At 36.7% G+C, this 17,604-nt stretch overlaps 1 protein-coding gene and 4 non-coding genes across 5 annotated transcripts; all 5 read right to left on the reverse strand.

The window, feature by feature from the left end:
• Nucleotides 1-6,632: 6,632 nt before the first annotated feature.
• On the reverse strand, nt 6,633-6,736 carry LOC130468386 (small nucleolar RNA snoR97). Its single transcript, XR_008928774.1, has one exon. It is a non-coding gene; the product is annotated as a small nucleolar RNA snoR97 (small nucleolar RNA).
• A 93-nt stretch (nt 6,737-6,829) lies between these two features.
• On the reverse strand, nt 6,830-6,944 carry LOC130468348 (small nucleolar RNA Z278). Its single transcript, XR_008928738.1, has one exon. It is a non-coding gene; the product is annotated as a small nucleolar RNA Z278 (small nucleolar RNA).
• A 194-nt stretch (nt 6,945-7,138) lies between these two features.
• On the reverse strand, nt 7,139-7,230 carry LOC130468345 (small nucleolar RNA Z223). Its single transcript, XR_008928735.1, has one exon. It is a non-coding gene; the product is annotated as a small nucleolar RNA Z223 (small nucleolar RNA).
• Nucleotides 7,231-7,268: 38 nt separating this feature from the next.
• LOC130468397 (small nucleolar RNA U36a) lies at nt 7,269-7,355 on the reverse strand. The gene has a single exon (XR_008928786.1). It is a non-coding gene; the product is annotated as a small nucleolar RNA U36a (small nucleolar RNA).
• A 1,859-nt stretch (nt 7,356-9,214) lies between these two features.
• On the reverse strand, nt 9,215-16,856 carry LOC110790250 (uncharacterized). The gene is made up of 2 exons (XM_021995040.2): nt 16,461-16,856; nt 9,215-10,162 (listed from the first exon to the last, which is right to left on the reverse strand). Exons 1-2 carry the CDS (start codon nt 16,816-16,818, stop codon nt 9,465-9,467), a joined length of 1,056 nt encoding a protein of 351 aa, XP_021850732.2. The 5' UTR covers nt 16,819-16,856; the 3' UTR covers nt 9,215-9,464.
• Nucleotides 16,857-17,604: the final 748 nt, after the last annotated feature.

Below are 17,604 nucleotides of genomic sequence, written 5' to 3' on the forward strand. Positions count from 1 at the left end.
GGTTGTTTTGGTTCGATCTTAATCATGTGGGTCCGCACTCACGTAAAGGAAAAAATGTCATTTTACATCTTCATTAATCATCAAACGATTTCGATAAACATTTTTGAAAGAATTTTGGGATCAGTCCGTACCTAATCTTTAAACCCAATGTAACAATAACCTCATATTAACCTAATTAATCCGCTGTTATTCATAGTCGCTAAAGCGAAGCTTTTGGTGGTTGACTCCCTGAAGCTCGATGGCTCATATGGGACCCTCACATATAGAAAAAGCTTGCAATCAAAATGATCGTGTGAATAGCTGAAACAAGTTCTGCCGCCAAGCGTTTGGGATCTTTGAGCATAGAATAAGCTTTCTGATACATCAAAAAAGATATTATACGATGTAAAGCAAGCGTGTCCAGGCACACGCATAAAAGTATGAATAGTTCCACATAATTCATTCAAATTATCTTCAAAATATTTCTAGCGGGTTGCGCCAGCGGGGCATGCTAGGTTCCTGCGCACTAAGCTGGACCTAGCCAAGTATACTGGATTTTGGCAGCTGGTTCATTTTAACTTAATTCTACTATTTTCCTATATATACAATAGAATAAAATTTAATTTGACACAGCTTTTCCGATTCAGTCTTGACAGAAAACTTACATTTCTCTCTCATTTTCAGCATTCTCATTACATGCTAAAATTTGGATTAACCCTTCCATCAATCGTTCATCGAATTTAATCACAATTCCTCCGTGACGTGATTGCGTCTTATGGAAGGCTTGTAAATCCCAAACATTCAAACAAGCTTGGTAAAAATTATGAGGCCTCTATCAAATTAAATTATTTTCGTTATTTAGCATTTTGTACACTTTTCATATGTTATAATGTTTGAAATATTAAAGTGTGTGTTAATGTGTATTTACAATTTTATTTATTTAAACATTACTAACAAAGTAACAAGGGTTTTTTGTAGGTTTTAATACACAAATTCGTGTGTTAATTATTTTATTATCATTTGTAATAAAATCGGTGTATTTTGTATGTTTAATTAACACACGAAATGTGCTTTTAATGTTATATTTAAATGATGTTTGATTGCGTATAAAACATTATTAACATGAAAAGGGCATTCTAAGGAAAATATTTGTGCAGCCTAGGGATGGACCCGACCCGGATCCGTTTTCAAAGGATCTAGATCCTCAATTTTTAGAGCCGACGGATCCGGGTAGGATCTGGATCCTTGATTTTAAAAACGGATCTGGATCGGGTCCTAAGTCATTACCCGGATCCGGATCCGTTTACCCGTTTTTATTTTTAAAAAATTAAAAAATTAAAATAAAGACTTAAGAATTGTAGAATTATTGAAGTTTGTTGAACTTTTAATACTATTATGTTGGATTTGTAAAATTTGATTTTAGTGAATGCTTGTATGGAAAAATGGCATTGTTATTGAAGTTATTAAACTATGTTTTAAGGTTAAAATAAATATTAGGGTCGTTTGATGAAGAAATAAGGTAGGATCCGTTTTGGACCCGGATCTGTAGGATCCATCGAATGTGGATCTGGATCCTCAATTTCATTACCCAGCGGATCCGGGTAAGATCTGGATCCTTGCCTAAAAAACGGATCTGGATCCTAGAGGATCCGATCCAGATCCTACCCGTTGCCATCCCTAGTGCAGCCCGCTAGCTACTGGCGGGTCGTGCCGAATTCCATCCCACTGCGCCAGGTACAGGAGCGCAGGCTGCTAGCTTCTAACATAACGCATTAGAGGCTAGTGGACTTCGCATGTCCCGAGGCTGAATGTTTTCTCTTCTATACAATTAACACTAATAATGTTAAGAAAACATCAAGAACAATAGGATGAAACCTATAGGACGAAATCTATACAATAGCGTTAAAACATTATAGAAGAGACAAAACCTTGAGCACCAAGAAAGACTATAGGACGAAGCATTTATTGCACCACCGCCTAGTCACCCAACAAAGCCTTGGTGTGGTAGCCGTTGTCGCGAACTCTGCATACCTTGCGCCTAGCGCACCCCTTTGCAGTTTGTCCACCGTTTAATTCCCATGTAAATACCCCCATTTTTCAGCCAAAATGGAGGAGGAAATTTATAATCAGAGAGTGTGGAGCAATGAAGTTCTGCCAAAATACTACCTCAAACTACAAAGTTTTCTGACTCCTCAATCATACAAAAATCCTTCAAAATTCAAGTACAAATATAAAATATCAAACACTAATCCAAGTTCAAGTATCAAGAAATTGGAGCTCAAGCAAGAAAATTCCAAGCTAGAAGACCTAGGTAAATTTCCGAGGCTCTAATCACAATTCTAAACTTCTACCCTTCTTTGCACTTATTTCTTTCAATATCTCAACTTTTCAAAGATGAATTCATAACTCATATGAACAAGGAATATGTCATAAAAGAGTAATATTTGAAGAGATTTCACTCTTGGAATTCTCTCCAAGTATGATCTTCCATACTCTTCTTACATTTCAAGTTATAATTTTACAAAAAACCCTTTTCAAAAATATGATTAGTAAGTGAGATTTCAGTTTTGAAAACTCTCTTTACAACAATCATTATACAATTGTCCAAACCCTGATTTTTCAAATGTTCAAAGATGTTTGAAAAAGTGTCAATTCTCCTTCAATCTAGAACTCATGAACAAAAAGTTTCATATTCAAGTTCAATGATGTTTAAAGAAGTGCAACCTCTCTTTAAACTAGAACATTTTCATATTTGGAGCACATCAAACTTAGGACTTTTCATGCTTTAATCATCCTTTCTTTTGAACACTAAGCCTCCTAATTTCATGTTTTAATTACAAGTTCAATTTCCAACTTTTATAATTTCCAGTTCAAAATCATTGATACTTTTTTTTTAGTTAGCAACCTGACTTTAAAATTTGATAGCATTCAAGGAAAAATATGTCATGCTTGAACATTATTTTTTCCTTCGAATTCCAACTCTCCAAACATGGAAATTTAAATATTCATGCATATCGATTATTTATGCTCTAGCTTACTTATTTAATCGCTTTTCGCACCTTACGCTTACTTATTTAATCGCTTTTCGCACCTTACCATTCATTCAGTTTATTACACATAGTCTTTCTAGATGGTGTATATTTTCATTTATGCGCCATTATTTTGTGATGATTTTCTCCTACTAATTTATTGGTTTCATGAACTCGCATGCTAAAATACAACACTCTACAAAAACTAGATCACGCTTAACAAGATAACTTTTGGACAAATTATCAAAAAGAAAAGATAATTTTTGGACAAACCGGCTTATTCCCATTAATTTGACTAAAGCGAAACGATCGCCAACTTTAGCAATTAGATGTTCTAAATGCATGCACAACCCGCCAAAGTAGTATCACGCTAGGTTTTTCTTCACGAAAACGATCCTTGTATTGAATACTTCCATGCCAAAATCATTTCAAATAAGTGTCTCATTCCCGAATCCGGATCTCTATTAGGTTTTCGATTCTTTGCCTTATCAATGAGTCATGGTCTTTCCAAACCGACTCCTAAATGTTGGCGAATCCATCCAAATTCAATTTTCTAAGTCGTAGGGGCACCTCTCCCTTGAATTTTGATTTTCTAATGTTCAAAAATCAATTAACATCATTAGCATGATTCTTGTGGTTGGCTCCCCTTGGGGATTGGATTGTCAAAAACCAAGTCAACTATTGCCAATCATGCAAAGCGATAGATTGGTCAAAGTTTGGCGCGTTTAGCAATTTTCAATCAAATTTTGTCAATCCACTAAAACTTGCATTTCAAAACCAATTTTTCCTGGAAAACTCTAAGTCCGGGAAAAGGGAAGAATCAGTTAGCCCCCTAGACTCGCGAGATCAGGTTGGATGCTAAGTCTGATCCAATGGGGCCCACTAGATCCTGGAGGGGTTGTGCATTGGGTTCTAGCGTACCACTCCAGAACTGGCGTTAACTTTCTGATTCGTTGCTCATGCGCGTTGCTCAATCCGGATTAATTCTAAGCTTTGTAATTAATAGACTTTGCATACTAGTAATTAATTCATATGAACTTTAAAATTATTTTAGGCACAATTTGCAAATACTAAAATAAATATGCGAATTGTTCATACTAAAATAATTTCATTATCATCTTGTCATATTATCATCTTGCATCATTTTTTATGTCCATAATCACCTTTTAGTATTGCTAAATAAACTAATAAGATAATAATCTTTTAATTGGGTTTTCTAAGTTCTTTCTAATTTAATTTTAAATATATGATCTTTAATTAATTTTACATGTTGAACGAACTAAATTATTTATTTAATATTAATGTTTGTAGCTTTGTTTTAATTTGGTTTTCTAGGTCCTTTTTAATTCAATTTTAAATATATGATCTTTAATTAGGTTTACATGTTGAATGAACCAAATTATTTATTTAATATTAATGTTTGTAGTTTCGTCATTGTGATTCCCAATTATCATGCGAATCCGAGTAGAGATCAAAAGTGGGTGGGTTACATTTGATCTCCGGCTAGAGCGACAAGTTCAAAATGATGAAACAAAACATCCACTTGGCAAACGCATTCCTAATCGACGAACATTCTAAGGCTGACTGACTCATTATCTAAACCTAGAGTTTCTATTTATAGTAACTGCTATTTATAGTAGTTACCTATCTAAATATCTGCTAAAAATAAACCGTCTAAGATAAATTTGTGGCAAAGGAATTTTAATTGCATTCAAATTAAAATTCTAAAACGCATTCCGATAAAGGGTTGAAAAACATTAAGTAATTCTAGTCGCATTCCGATTAAATTCCTTAAATCCTAGAAAATAGAACAAATGATTAAAATAGAGTTTTAGTTGAATAACTGAAAATAAGGTTTAAAAGAGTTTTAATACGGCAAAAAACCGAATTAAACTCTCAACATAAAAGATATGAAACACATGAAAACAAATTTGTGCGCAAGAAATCTCTTACGCACAATGCCCAGTGCAGTTAATCTCTCGCGCCAACCTTCATGGGCAATATATTATCACGCCTCTGTCCTAATTCACACCGAGGTGATGTTAAATGCTACACTTAAATGAAGTTAGTTCACTTAGTCCCTCCGTCCCGAAATACTCGATCCGGTTTGACCGGCATAGAGTTTAAGGGACTTGAATTGACTTATTTAATTTAATAGGTAGTAGTTGATAGTTGTGTATTATTTTAATGTAGTTAGTGGGAAATGTATAAAGGGTGGGGTTGGGGGAGAGTAGGGGTTGAATTTTTAATTATTTTTTGTATGGAGTAGGGGGTAGGTGGGTTAATAGGGGTGGAGTGAGAAATAATATAATATTGTTAGAATATTTCCATTTTTAGAAACAGGTCAAGTATTAAGGGACGGCCCTATAAGGAAAACAGGTCAAGTATTCCGGGACGGATGGAGTATTATCTAAAGTTCTTACTTATCAATTTGTTTGAACTTATTTTATACGAAGTACCCAAAAGGTAAAATTGATGTTCAAAACACAATACAGAAAAACACCTCTATTTTTCTTTGTTCAATTTCGGAAAATATTGAAAAAATTTAGAAAAGTTACGTGGAATAAAGTTGATAGGACAAGATATCATCCTAGAACTTCTTGTGCTTAGATTACTAAACATATGGTCGTGGGGGGTTAGGGATAAGAAGTTTAAGGCAATTAATGAAAATTAGCTTTTATGGCAAAACTAAGCCGTGAGTTAGACTATTTAATGAAAAATATCTTAAGCATCTTAACTGCATTCCTAATTAAAAGCAATACCCAATATAGAGAGGCATTTTAAAAGGTAGAGAAATCTTAATTTACAGATGATGAATCTACCTCTCTTTGGTACCATCACTGTGTAGGTTATGCCCCCTTATGATCAAAAGATTCCCAATTCTAAGACTCATTGGTTTGTTTGTGGATTCTATTTAGCATTGTTCATAGTGTTTGGATTCTATTCAGCACTTGCTCCTTTTGCATATTCAACATCAAATTATGACCATTCTTTTTCAAGTGTTCCACAATATTTGTTACGTAGGAGAATTTTTCCTTTAATAATCTTATTATAGTGCCATTTTTTATAGCCAACTTTTAATTTTAATTGGTCCAACTTTTTCAACTCATTAAATTTCTTTACAATTCCAAATATATCAAGTTAATAATTTGTTGCTTTTCCATTATTGGTTCATTTTGATAATTAAAATGATCTTATTGGTCATTATAATGATTAGTGGATTAAAATTTACTTGGATTTATTATTTTTAATAAAAAATGAAAGATCTTTATTACACGTTAATAAGCATGTAAAAATCCAACCACTCTGAAGATCATTTTGGAGATGCGTTTTCCAACACCCTTATAATGTCTGTCCGATCCAACCTAGCGTACAATGCACCAGACTTAAAACTACCTCAAGAGAGCATTTCAAGTATATCCATTGAACAATTCTCATTGAAAATACAAAGATACAAGAGCATGTTTATTGAACACAGATATAAATGGTGTCCGAGAGGGAGGACGAGTATTCAATTATAAAAATCAGTGCATCTTAAACATATATCGATCAATTCAATTATAATCGCGAAACATTTTGGTAAAAATAAAAACCAAATAAAACAGGGTAGATTTAATTAGAAAAAAATGTAGTGCTGTTATTTAACTCCAGTCCCGTAAGTCTAAGGAAGAAGCTGATGACAACACTCACTTTCTGAGTTTTTTCAGGCTCTTTACCCACATTTTAACAAGGTGTAAAGAGTATAGTTAAAACTCACCAAAATAACTAATTAAATTAGTTTAAATTACAAATACCAACCTAAACATTCTTAAGCATGGAAAACCTCAGTTAAATCCAGTAATATCGTATGAATGTAATTTCACCGAGAGGTTCCCCCTGTTAGACAGGGACTCAGATCCATTACATCTCATCTATTTGGATTATATCATCACTGGCCTAATTATAAAATACAAACTATATTACAAGGTTTCAGATTGTATATTAGATGATATCATATATAGATGTAGCGTTTTAAAAAGTCAAAACTACACCCTCAACCAAGTGAAATAACCATCATTAATCCTTCAATTAACTTAATCCACGAATAATTTAAACTTTTAAAAAATTAAATAAATAATAAATAATTTTTTATTTAGCTCAGGGTATTATACAGCTCTTTCGATCAAGAATTTTCTGAAGCAGAACTGGCATTAAGCTGATTAATCAATCCTCACTGCTAAAATTAAAAATTGAAAAACAAATTAAGAATAAGAACAAAAGCGGCTCATATCAAGAAATTCAACCATTTTAAATCCATACTTCATCGAGTAAATCTCAGAAGCGCGGATAAGTTTCTAATCTCAGATAACTATTGTAACCATCATTGCTATAAAAGAGCAAGATATAGCTTTGAAACTATATATTCCGCAAACGGAGTGGTCTCATCATTCTCAGAGTAGATAGCTAGTGGGAAAAGAGCTCATGCTAGCTTTGCTAAGCTGCAAAACCTAAAGAGATGTTGCACAACTTCACCCACATTTCCATAATAATCGCATTCAGTAGAGAGGTTTATCCCTCTATTAGCTAGGTTATTTTGCACTGCCACTGCATTATGGTACAATTTCCATAAGAAAATCTTCCATTTTGACATGACATGGAGCTTCCAAATTAACTTCAAATTTTTTGTTCCCTCACCTTGACTCTCGCCCTCCAGACTTGCTAAGAGGGCATAACCCAACTTCCCCCAAGGATGGTATTTCTAGTAAAGACGATCCCTTGCATGCCCCTTTGAAAGTTCCATGGCTAAATGGATGTAGCATCTTCCCATTCAAATCGCTCTCGAATTAAAATCGAGTTCCACCCATTGGTATTAGTAATGAAGTCACTAACCATCCATTTTCTTGATGGCCCCAATTGTTGATTCGAATCTACGTGTGGCACTACACCATTCACCCATGGCATGTTAACAACACGGACACTCTTACCATCTCCAATTTTCCAAGTAAGCCCTAATTCAAACCTCTTTACCGCTTGTAAGATACCTCTTCTCCCCCACGAGCTTCCATCTGACCCTTATTACTACAGAAAACAAAACACCCATACACGTTTGTTATTGTTCTTGCAATCAGGAGTTGGGGATTGTTATGGATCCTCATAATTTTTTAAAACAACATAGCATCATTAAGAAGTCTAGTAGAACGCAAACCTAGACCCCCAAAACCTTTGGGGAGTTGAATGGTATCTCTTCTAACCCAATGGAGGCCCTTATCACCATTTGCAGCCCACCAAAACCTCATGACCAAGGCATCAATCTTGTTTGCTATCGAGACCGGCAGCTTGATGCTTCTCATTATGTGGGAGGATAAACTCATTAGGATTGATTGTATGAGTATCAACTTAGTTGGTTGAGAAATGTGGAGGTTAGACCAAGACCTTATTATGTTGGCCACCGAATGAATAATAGGTTAAAAAGCGCTTGATTTCCTCCCCCTAAGATCAATCGGGACCCCCAAATGAGTCCCCATGTTTTCAACTTGTGGCATAGCTAGTATCGCTTTGAGCTAGCCGGCATCGACGAAGAGAGTTTAACAAAGTACTTTTGCAAAATTAGTTGATGTCATGAGAACTCCCCAAAGCGTGAAAAAATCTCCATCGGGTTCTTACATGAATTATCAGTAGCTTTGAAGAAAATCATCGCATCGTCAGCAAAAACAAGTGTGTTATAGAAGGGGCTCGAAGAGAGATCTTTATTCCCTGTATTTGTGCAATGTTTTCAGCCATTGAGAGCATTCTGGATAAGATGTCCATACAAAAAGGAAATAAGTACAGGGGATAGAGAATCACCTTGTTGTAAACCACACTTAGGCTTAAAGGATTCTGAAGCTTTCCCATTAATAAGCGTGATAGTTGAAATACATTGTGAGATCAGATTGATCTATGAAGGAGGAAAGCCACACCAATGTAAGCTGCTTTCTTCCTTAAATATAAAACAATTTTTTGGGTGCTTAAAGTCCTTGACCAAGCTTAGAGCGTAGTTGCTGCTATTCTCACTCAAAGAATGCTACACCAATATCCGAAAATAGGTTTAGTGCCCGGGGAAGGCAGTTGAAAGCTAACACTATTCCGCACCCACATCACTAAACATAAAAATTAGGTGATCTACATGTTTGACACCCCAGGATTGACCACAAGCTTGTGTAGTTTGTATGTATGTATGAAATCTGGGATAGGAAAAATAATACATATTCTTCCTTGACAAACAAATCAAATTATACACTAAGCAATGTATTAGCCTACTATTTTACTACAAAATTGCCTATTAAAAAAAAGCTACAAATGTCAACATATACAACCATAATATAGCCAGAGGGATCAAGGCTGTAATCTTGAGAAAAATGGCAACAATGGACCTTCAGACTAGGTCAATTAAGCCATAACTCTGTAAAGCCAATATCATAGAAATTTCTTCCACATAAACTATATAATCATCCATGTCAAATGGCGATAACCAGCCCACTTAGCAGCAACACGGATTCCAATGGCTAATGCGACACCCAACAAAGGAAGTGGAACTTTTCCTCTGAAGGAAGTGACTTCAGATACTTCATTTACTTGTTTAAGATTCTTTGAATGGTGATAAATAGCCAATGCTGTAAATGAGATGATTGCCATAATTCTAACCCACGGCTCACCGACAGAGGCCAGTACAGTTGCAATAGGTAATGCAGAACAAACATTGTCCCTTTTCTTCAAAAATCGGGAATAGCTGAAGAGTCCAACAAGCATCAACAAGAAGACTGGTTCAGTGATGAAACCTCTCACTGCTCCATAACCAATGATTCCAGCTGCAGTAAGAAGATATGGTTGACACTTTATTGAGTCTGGAGAAGCTGCTTCTCCAATCGCCAGTACAGTAGAAGCGAGCATAATGATAAAGGTTAATTGTGGTATTGGAGCAGACGTCACTATACTGGAGTAAAAGGAGTGGATGGCATAAACTGTAGACTCAACAAAGAGAACAGTGTACGTGATTGGGTCACCTATAAAATGGAATATAAACGCCAGCACAAGTTTTGATAGGTATCCAACAAACTGAAAAATGCCCAATAACAGCTTCCGCCAATTAGAAAGTTCCCACAGGACTGATCTCCATGCATAGATGAGAAATGCCAGCGCTGCAAATATCATAAGCGAAGTCAGCATGAAGCAAATGGCGATAACATTAAAAAAATACCACACTGAAAAACTGAAGTATTGTAAACCCTAGCAAGGCCAGCACAGAGTAAGTAGAAGCAAGCTTCAAGAAGGACAAGAAACATTTGGTTTCAGTAATTAGTAAACAGACTTACAAGTTAGTGAAGTTACAACATATCACCAACCAGTAAAATGCCAGGGGTTGGAACAAGCTGAGCAGAACCATAGAGTTCAGTACAGCTAAAACTAATTCAAGTATAGGACACCATAAATCTTCCAATCATCTTTTATGTCCATATTAGCAGCCACGATACACTAGAAAAAACTTATCCAAAAAATTTCTCTAAAATCAAGGAGGCATGTAATGAACTAAATAGTAAAGGTTATAATGGGTAGTGCAAGTAGTATTAGTGCTAGAAGACAAATTAGGTGGTTAGAGTAGAGAGACTATAAATAAGGGAACACTAGGTTTAGAAGGCATGTTGAGAAATTGGTAAAGTTTAGGCTTTGGAGAGTGGTGACCTCAAGTCACTAAACCTAGAGATTGGTGGCCTCAAGTCACTACTTTTTATATCCCATTTTGTGTTCATCATCTTTCTAGCAAATTAATATAATTTCTAGTTTTCTACCAGTAATTTCTGCTCAAATTAGCCAGTTCATCTCATTTGGTATCAGAGCGGTACAGTTCTGGGCTGGATAACTGATCAGATTTTCGGAGGGAAAAAAAAAAAAAAAAACAAAAACAAAAAGAAGATGGAAGTTGCTGGAAAACAGAGCACAGTTGATGCAAAGGTGGATTCGAGATGAGTTTGCCTACATCACACTCAAAAGAAACCAAGGGATTTCAGATTGTAAGGAGGAGGAGCGCATCCGGCAAGAGCTTCAAATTCATGTGTTTGGTGGAAGGGGTTCAGATGTCTGGATTATTCAAATGGAGGATTTTTTCGATTTTTTTCAGTTGAATGAAGATGACAAGTTAAAGGCTGCCATTATTGGACTCGATGATGAAGCGTTGCGGTGGTTCGAAGGTGAACACAAGTTCCTGCCTTTCGATGGTTGGCAAGAACTGAAGGACCATGTATTGCGACGTTTTGGGTCATCACCACCACCATCGGCACAAATTTTCAAAGACCAAATGGAGGAGGTAAACAAGAGAAGTATGCAGAACCTTCAAAAAGAAATTTCCAGAATACTTGATGAAGCTTTTGTTCCAATTGAATTGGGGTTTAAGCAACTTCGAGAAACACTTAGAGAGGAAGTGAAACATGCGGCGGCGGCAGATCCGGAGGTGGTAGAAGCGAAAGAGACCGATCGTGAGGATTTAAAGAAAAATAAAGGAGAAAATGTGGTGAATGTGGTGGCTGACACCGGCAGAGATAAAGAATTAAGAGGGATAACTGGTGGCGCGTCCGTTGCTTTAATAGGTGAGCGAAGAAGAGGGTCGTTTGAGAGAGGAGGTGCTGGTGGCAGTGGGTCTGGTGGTGGGCCAGGCCTAGTCATGGGCGATATTGTTGATGCTACAACTAGTGGTTACAACAGGGACGGTCGAGGAGGTGTTGGTGGCGGTAAATCTGGTAGGAGGGCCGGTGACTTTGCAAGTGGGTTTACTGGTGGTGGTCGGGATGGTCTCCCTGGAAAATCTGGTGGAGAATCTGACGGACTTGTGAACGGTAGAGCTTCTGTTTTGCAAGCGGTGGATCTTGGGCGAGCAGATCCGGTGGTGGACCCAGATATTTTTTTGGCAAGAATGACGACAATGATAAATGTTTACTCACCGGTGAGAATTCCGGTGGAGCACAGCGGCAATAGCGGTGGGACTTGCAAAAACAAATTTCCAGAAAAATTGTGTGGAAGAAACCTTGTTGGATTAATAATTGGCTGGGAGGGGAAGTCACTTGTAGAAGAGGGGGCCAGTAAGGGCAAATTGGTAAATGGACCAAAGTATAACATGACTGACAACACTAGGGAAATCTGGCTGCTATTGCCACTTGCATCTAAGAGAAGGGAAGAGCTACAGGTTAACCTAATTAATTTTGGTGAAGAAATGAAGCTTAGTGGGCTTAGCCATTTAAAAGCCTTATTTTCTTTTATAGAAGAAAGCCAAACAGAGGGCTTTAGGCCCAATGTCCTTTCCCAAGCTCTGAGCCTCCATTACTCCAACCCTCAATTCACAACCCAAAGCAACTTACCCAACATCAATCCTGCCCAATTTGTGAGACTCGAATTACCCACCACACAACTCAATCATTCACCCAGCCCAATTTACAACAAACCCACCCAACCTTTTATTTGTAAACCAAATCTCTTTTTAGATTTGCCCAACCCAAAAGCTTACAATCAAATATCAAAATCATCTACCCGCATAACCATTCCCACTCTCACCTTAATTTCATCACATGACAGTTTTCTACCTCCCCATGACAACTTGATCAGTTTGCTTGCAACACTCAGCAAGGAAGAGCTTGAACGGCTATGGCAACACTACTATGAAGATAACATTGACCAGCTTTATAGGGGCCGAGAATCGAGTGCCGATTACTATCCACCTTGAGGACAAGGTGGAAGTTTAGGGGGTCGGTATTGTAATGAACTAAATAGTAAAGGTTATAATGGGTAGTGCAAGTAGTATTAGTGCTAGAAGACAAATTAGGTAGTTAGAGTAGAGAGACTATAAATAAGGGAACACTAGGTTTAGAAGGCATGTTGAGAAATTGGTAAAGTTTAGGCTTTGGAGAGTGGTGACCTCAAGTCACTAAACCTAGAGATTGGTGGCCTCAAGTCACTACTTTTTATATCCCATTTTGTGTTCATCATCTTTCTAGCAAATTAATATAATTTCTAGTTTTCTACCAGTAATTTCTGCTCAAATTAGCCAGTTCATCTCAAGGCAACAACAGACATACCAATGTGGCTGTCATCGAATACAGCACCTGTAAAGCTAGTTTTTCCTCCATTAAAATGAGTTCTCATTCCAAAAGATCTCATGCTTTTGAAACTACCATGTGCAATCCAAATACTTTGAGCACTTTTCATGCTCAATATACTGATACACTTAAAAAAAAGGCCCAATACTTCGGCATTTTTGTTTCCAGCACACAACTCACAAACACATTCAGCTAATATCTGCTTCGAGTAGTCCATCTACTTCTCGTAAGCAGCACCAGACAATTTAGACTTAAAGAGTTTTAGTCATTGTGACACTTTTTGGAAATTTACCATATAGTATCACCTGTGGAGGATTCTTTCTTTGCCAACAAGTGATGCAAATCTCTTTGGAAATGTTGGAAGGCCAATAGTATGTCTTTCTTAAACAGAAAAGTGGCAACCAGTCAAATGGTACTTCTAGATGTCAACTGCAGAGGTTCATAAGTACTCAAATAAAAAATTAAAAGGCTTAAGATGGTAAGACCGAGGGATTGGAAAACTCCTTATTCAAAGCAAGATAGAAAACGATTTACAAAACATGGGAGAGACGATGGAAAAAGCTACGAGAGAGGTTTCATTGGCATAAGGGAACCCGTTATACAGTAGCTTTAAGCCGCGGCCCCAATCTTATTTTATTATGGGTGGGTCCCATTATTGAGACATCCTGGAAGGTAGACAGGTAGTACCATCATTTTAACCAAAGAATGCTAATGAGGTAGAGCCATAGAGGTAGTAGTGTAGTAAGAGTGCTAATGAAACTTAATGTAGAACAAGACATAAAAGCATTGCCATGGACATTATCAATTTTCTTGGGACTTCCTTTGCAAAAATTAACTGCCATGGACACTGTCATGGTACTTCCCTTGCAAAATTTCATAAAAAAGTCATCATCCTTACCACCAATTAAAACTGTCTAACAAACAGGCCATATAGCCGTACACACAAGCATAAGCAGATTGGGTGTTCCGCTAGGATCTATCTATAACCCATGTCAAATTATATTAACCTACCTTAAGAGCCCTGTACTGAAATTGGGAATCATTAATCTCCCTACCAAGAACACTAACAAAATTCCCACTTCACTTCTTCACCCAATCTTGATTTCCTTAAATTTGAGAGCAAAGTCAAAACTCATTTATAAGTTCCAACTCAATACACAAGACATCAAACCCCTTGTTTTACCTGAATAAATTTCAAAAGCAGGGGAAAAGGAAATCTTCCTTCCTCCACCCTTCCTTACCTTCCCCTCATCCACACCTATTTTACCTTTTTGCCTCGTATAAATGCAGCAATCACCCAAGAAAGGTGGACTACGAAGAAAATTTCATTAAATTTTTTATTTCCATTATTAATTATCATCACCCTTACCTAAAGCATCCATATTCAACGACCTTAAAAACGTATATCTATTGCTCACCAAAAACTGTCAATTACCAGGGTGCAAGCAATTCCAGATCAGATCCATACATTGTGGATAACCATCGATCTCTATGGTAGCAAGATCATATATAGTGAATTTGAATGTTTGTATAATGTCAATAATATCGTATGAAGGGATATCAGCCTACTTTAGTGATAAATTTATGGAAGAACAACCCTCGAGTGGTAAAAAAACAATGCCTAAGGTCCTGCATCCATGGGGATAAGAGATGCTCATCCTCATATTCAGTTTTCATATAGTAACATCACATTCCAAAAAAATGCCCTTCCACTTTCAGCCTTTGATAACAAAGGAACATCTTAAATCTCTACCCCTTTAAAACAACCCATCGTCGTTCCTCACCAGTCATCCCCCTCCCCTCCTCCCCAACAAAAAAAAAAATCCCATAAAAAAGTTTAACACTTGACAGAAAAAGGAAAGGAGACTCTGAGTAAGGGCGAATGTTTCTAAAATAACCTCCCCTGGTTTTCCCTAGTATCAAAAAATGATAATAGAGACTAATAGGTGCAGTTGAGGATCTTTCCAGATAACAAGTTATAATTAACTAGGACCCTGCTTCTGAATCCTCGTTGATCAACAGATCAGGAAAATAAATGCTCATACTCTTGTCGACTTTACCATAAACCATACCAACTCTCAATAATAGAAAAAAGAAAAACTACCATCGAGAATATCACTCACAATAATGTAAATAAGAAATTTTCCTTTGAAGTATATACAATAAAGACACCCCAGAGCATTGAAGGACATGAGTACAATTGCTTCAGCTAACACTACCAGTGATGCAATATTATTGAGTACAGAGTAGCCAAGCTCACTTCACATGAAATCAGTATCCAGTAAATAACCCTTTTGTAGGTTTTGAATATCGTACGTTCTTATTAGAGCCTGATCAAATGGGAAATTATCATGAAATATATTTTTAACAGGCATTTCATAAATCTTGTTGATGCACGCTATTTTCCTACAGGTTGTTTAAGTCCATGTTTGACCAATAAACACACTCAAACATCCAACAAATATATTTGAACATCCAACAAAATTGTAGTTGTTCCCATAAGAATAGTACACTAGCACATACTCCTTCCGTGTATAAGAGACAAAAACAGGCACCAGAATTTTTCAACAAGTTGGATGTAACCTGTATTACATGGACTACACCACAATATGCAATAACGGTGGTTTGGTAGACGGTAATAAATGACGGTGATAGTAATGGTATTCGATGTACTTTTGCAAGATAATCCCAAGAAATAATCTATGGTCACACAACTCTATCCCCAATCATTTAGCATCCCCCAAGTTGGCCAAGTATGCATATGCCTTTCAAATTTCTACCACCATTCCTTACTACTGGAACTATTTTATGTAGAAAAACACAAATTAGAGCTGGAAAAACATTACCATGGACATCATCAATTGATTGTCGTACTCTAGAGCTAGAGGAAGCAGTACGATGGACATTGTCAATTGTCATCAGAACTCCCTTGCAAAATTTCATAGTCTCAATGTTCTTACCACCAATTAAAACCGCTTAATAAACAATCCACAAGGAAATTGGGTATTCGGCTAAGAGCTATCTATAACCCATGTCAAATTATATAGAATATCTAAAACCAACACTAACCCACCTCAAAACCCTTGCTACTGAATTTCTTCTTGTTCCAACATTGAGAATCATTAACCTCCTCCATCAAAACCAACACATTTCCCAATTTACTCCTTTCCTTCAATAGTAATTTCCATAAATTTTTGAGTGAACTGAACAAAAAAATATAAAAAAACAAGCGGAATCATGATGAACTGAAAATCCATTTAAAACATTCAAATAAAGGGGCACAACATCAACAAAATAAAAAAAATAAAAACCACTAAAGATAAAGCTAAACGGAGAGAGAGAGAAAGAGAGAGACCTACAAACCAAGGCCAACGAAGAGGGGGAGAAGGAGCTTCCTTAGTCAAGTGCCTAAACCTATCAGGCATTGTACTCTTCCCCCTCAATTCTTCCAATTTTTCTTCCTCACTCATCTTTATCTCTCCTCCACTGTTCTCAGCTTTCACACGAAATCCCAATTTGGCCCCAGAAATGCAGAACCCAAATCGTTGGGTAAACAAAGAATCTGGTGCAGAAGAGTTGAATTGAAGGGCTGTTTGATTAGTGCTCCTGCACCCATGGCGGAAAAATGCGGCAGGGGTTGTGATTTTAGGAGTTCGGTGACTGCAGTTTCGCCATGAAAGCGGAGAACAGGTGCTAGATATCGACAAAGACATGGTTCAAACCCGAGAGGGTGATGCTCAACAATTTTTTCTTTTAATACGAAGTATAATTTTGAACTATGCTCAAGAAATAATTTTTTTAGCACCCGGTTCACTCATTAGGCTAATCTGGGTTTGTGGTGAGTTCTGGATGGTTAAGTTTCATTTCCCTCCTAATAGTTGTTGCAGGGGATCGAACATGGGTTCTCCTTACCAAGTTCAGCCTCAATCACCACTAAATCAACAAATAATTGGTATGCTCAAGAAATCATGAATACTTTAACCGGCTTTTGATTCGCAAAGTGGTACGGGGTTGAAATAATGAATGATATTAAGGTGTTATGTGTTTGGAACTTGATTTTTAATACGGTTGGTTCGATTTTGGGGACGTGTTTTTTCTTTTTGTTTGATACGGTATGAAGCTATACCGGTCCACCCCTAGGTTTTAAACCCCATATCTTGTGTGTTTGAGGTATGAGTTTAAAATTCTTAAATTTTTCAACCAAAAACATGGTATGGGTTTAAACCATTCTAAACCCATATCTCATCCTAAAATCCGCGAACCAAACACCCCCTAACATAGTTGAGTTAACGATATTTGGGGTTTTGGTCAATTGCACGCGCTAGTTAATTTTATACTTCCCCCCGTCCCAAATGTTCTTTACGTTTGATATTTTGCACGCATCTATACTAATATATTAAAAGGCGTTTTTAAGAACGTATACGTGTCACGTATACCTCTTCTTATTACGCCACGTCACCACTAATCAGCATCATGACATGTCATTGACAACCAAAAAA

This window comes from Spinacia oleracea, chromosome 2 (assembly GCF_020520425.1).
Source record: "Spinacia oleracea cultivar Varoflay chromosome 2, BTI_SOV_V1, whole genome shotgun sequence".
NCBI lineage: Eukaryota > Viridiplantae > Streptophyta > Magnoliopsida > Caryophyllales > Amaranthaceae > Spinacia > Spinacia oleracea.

Excerpts from the sequence above, each read along its gene's own strand:
- LOC110790250 (XM_021995040.2), bottom strand. The coding sequence starts at position 16,818 with ATGTCTTTGTCGATATCTAGCACCTGTTCTCCGCTTTCATGGCGAAAC. Across the intron at positions 10,163-16,460 it reads TCGTTGGCCTTGGTTTGTAG|CGCTGGCATTTCTCATCTAT; the intron begins GTCTCTCTCTTT and ends TGATATTTGCAG.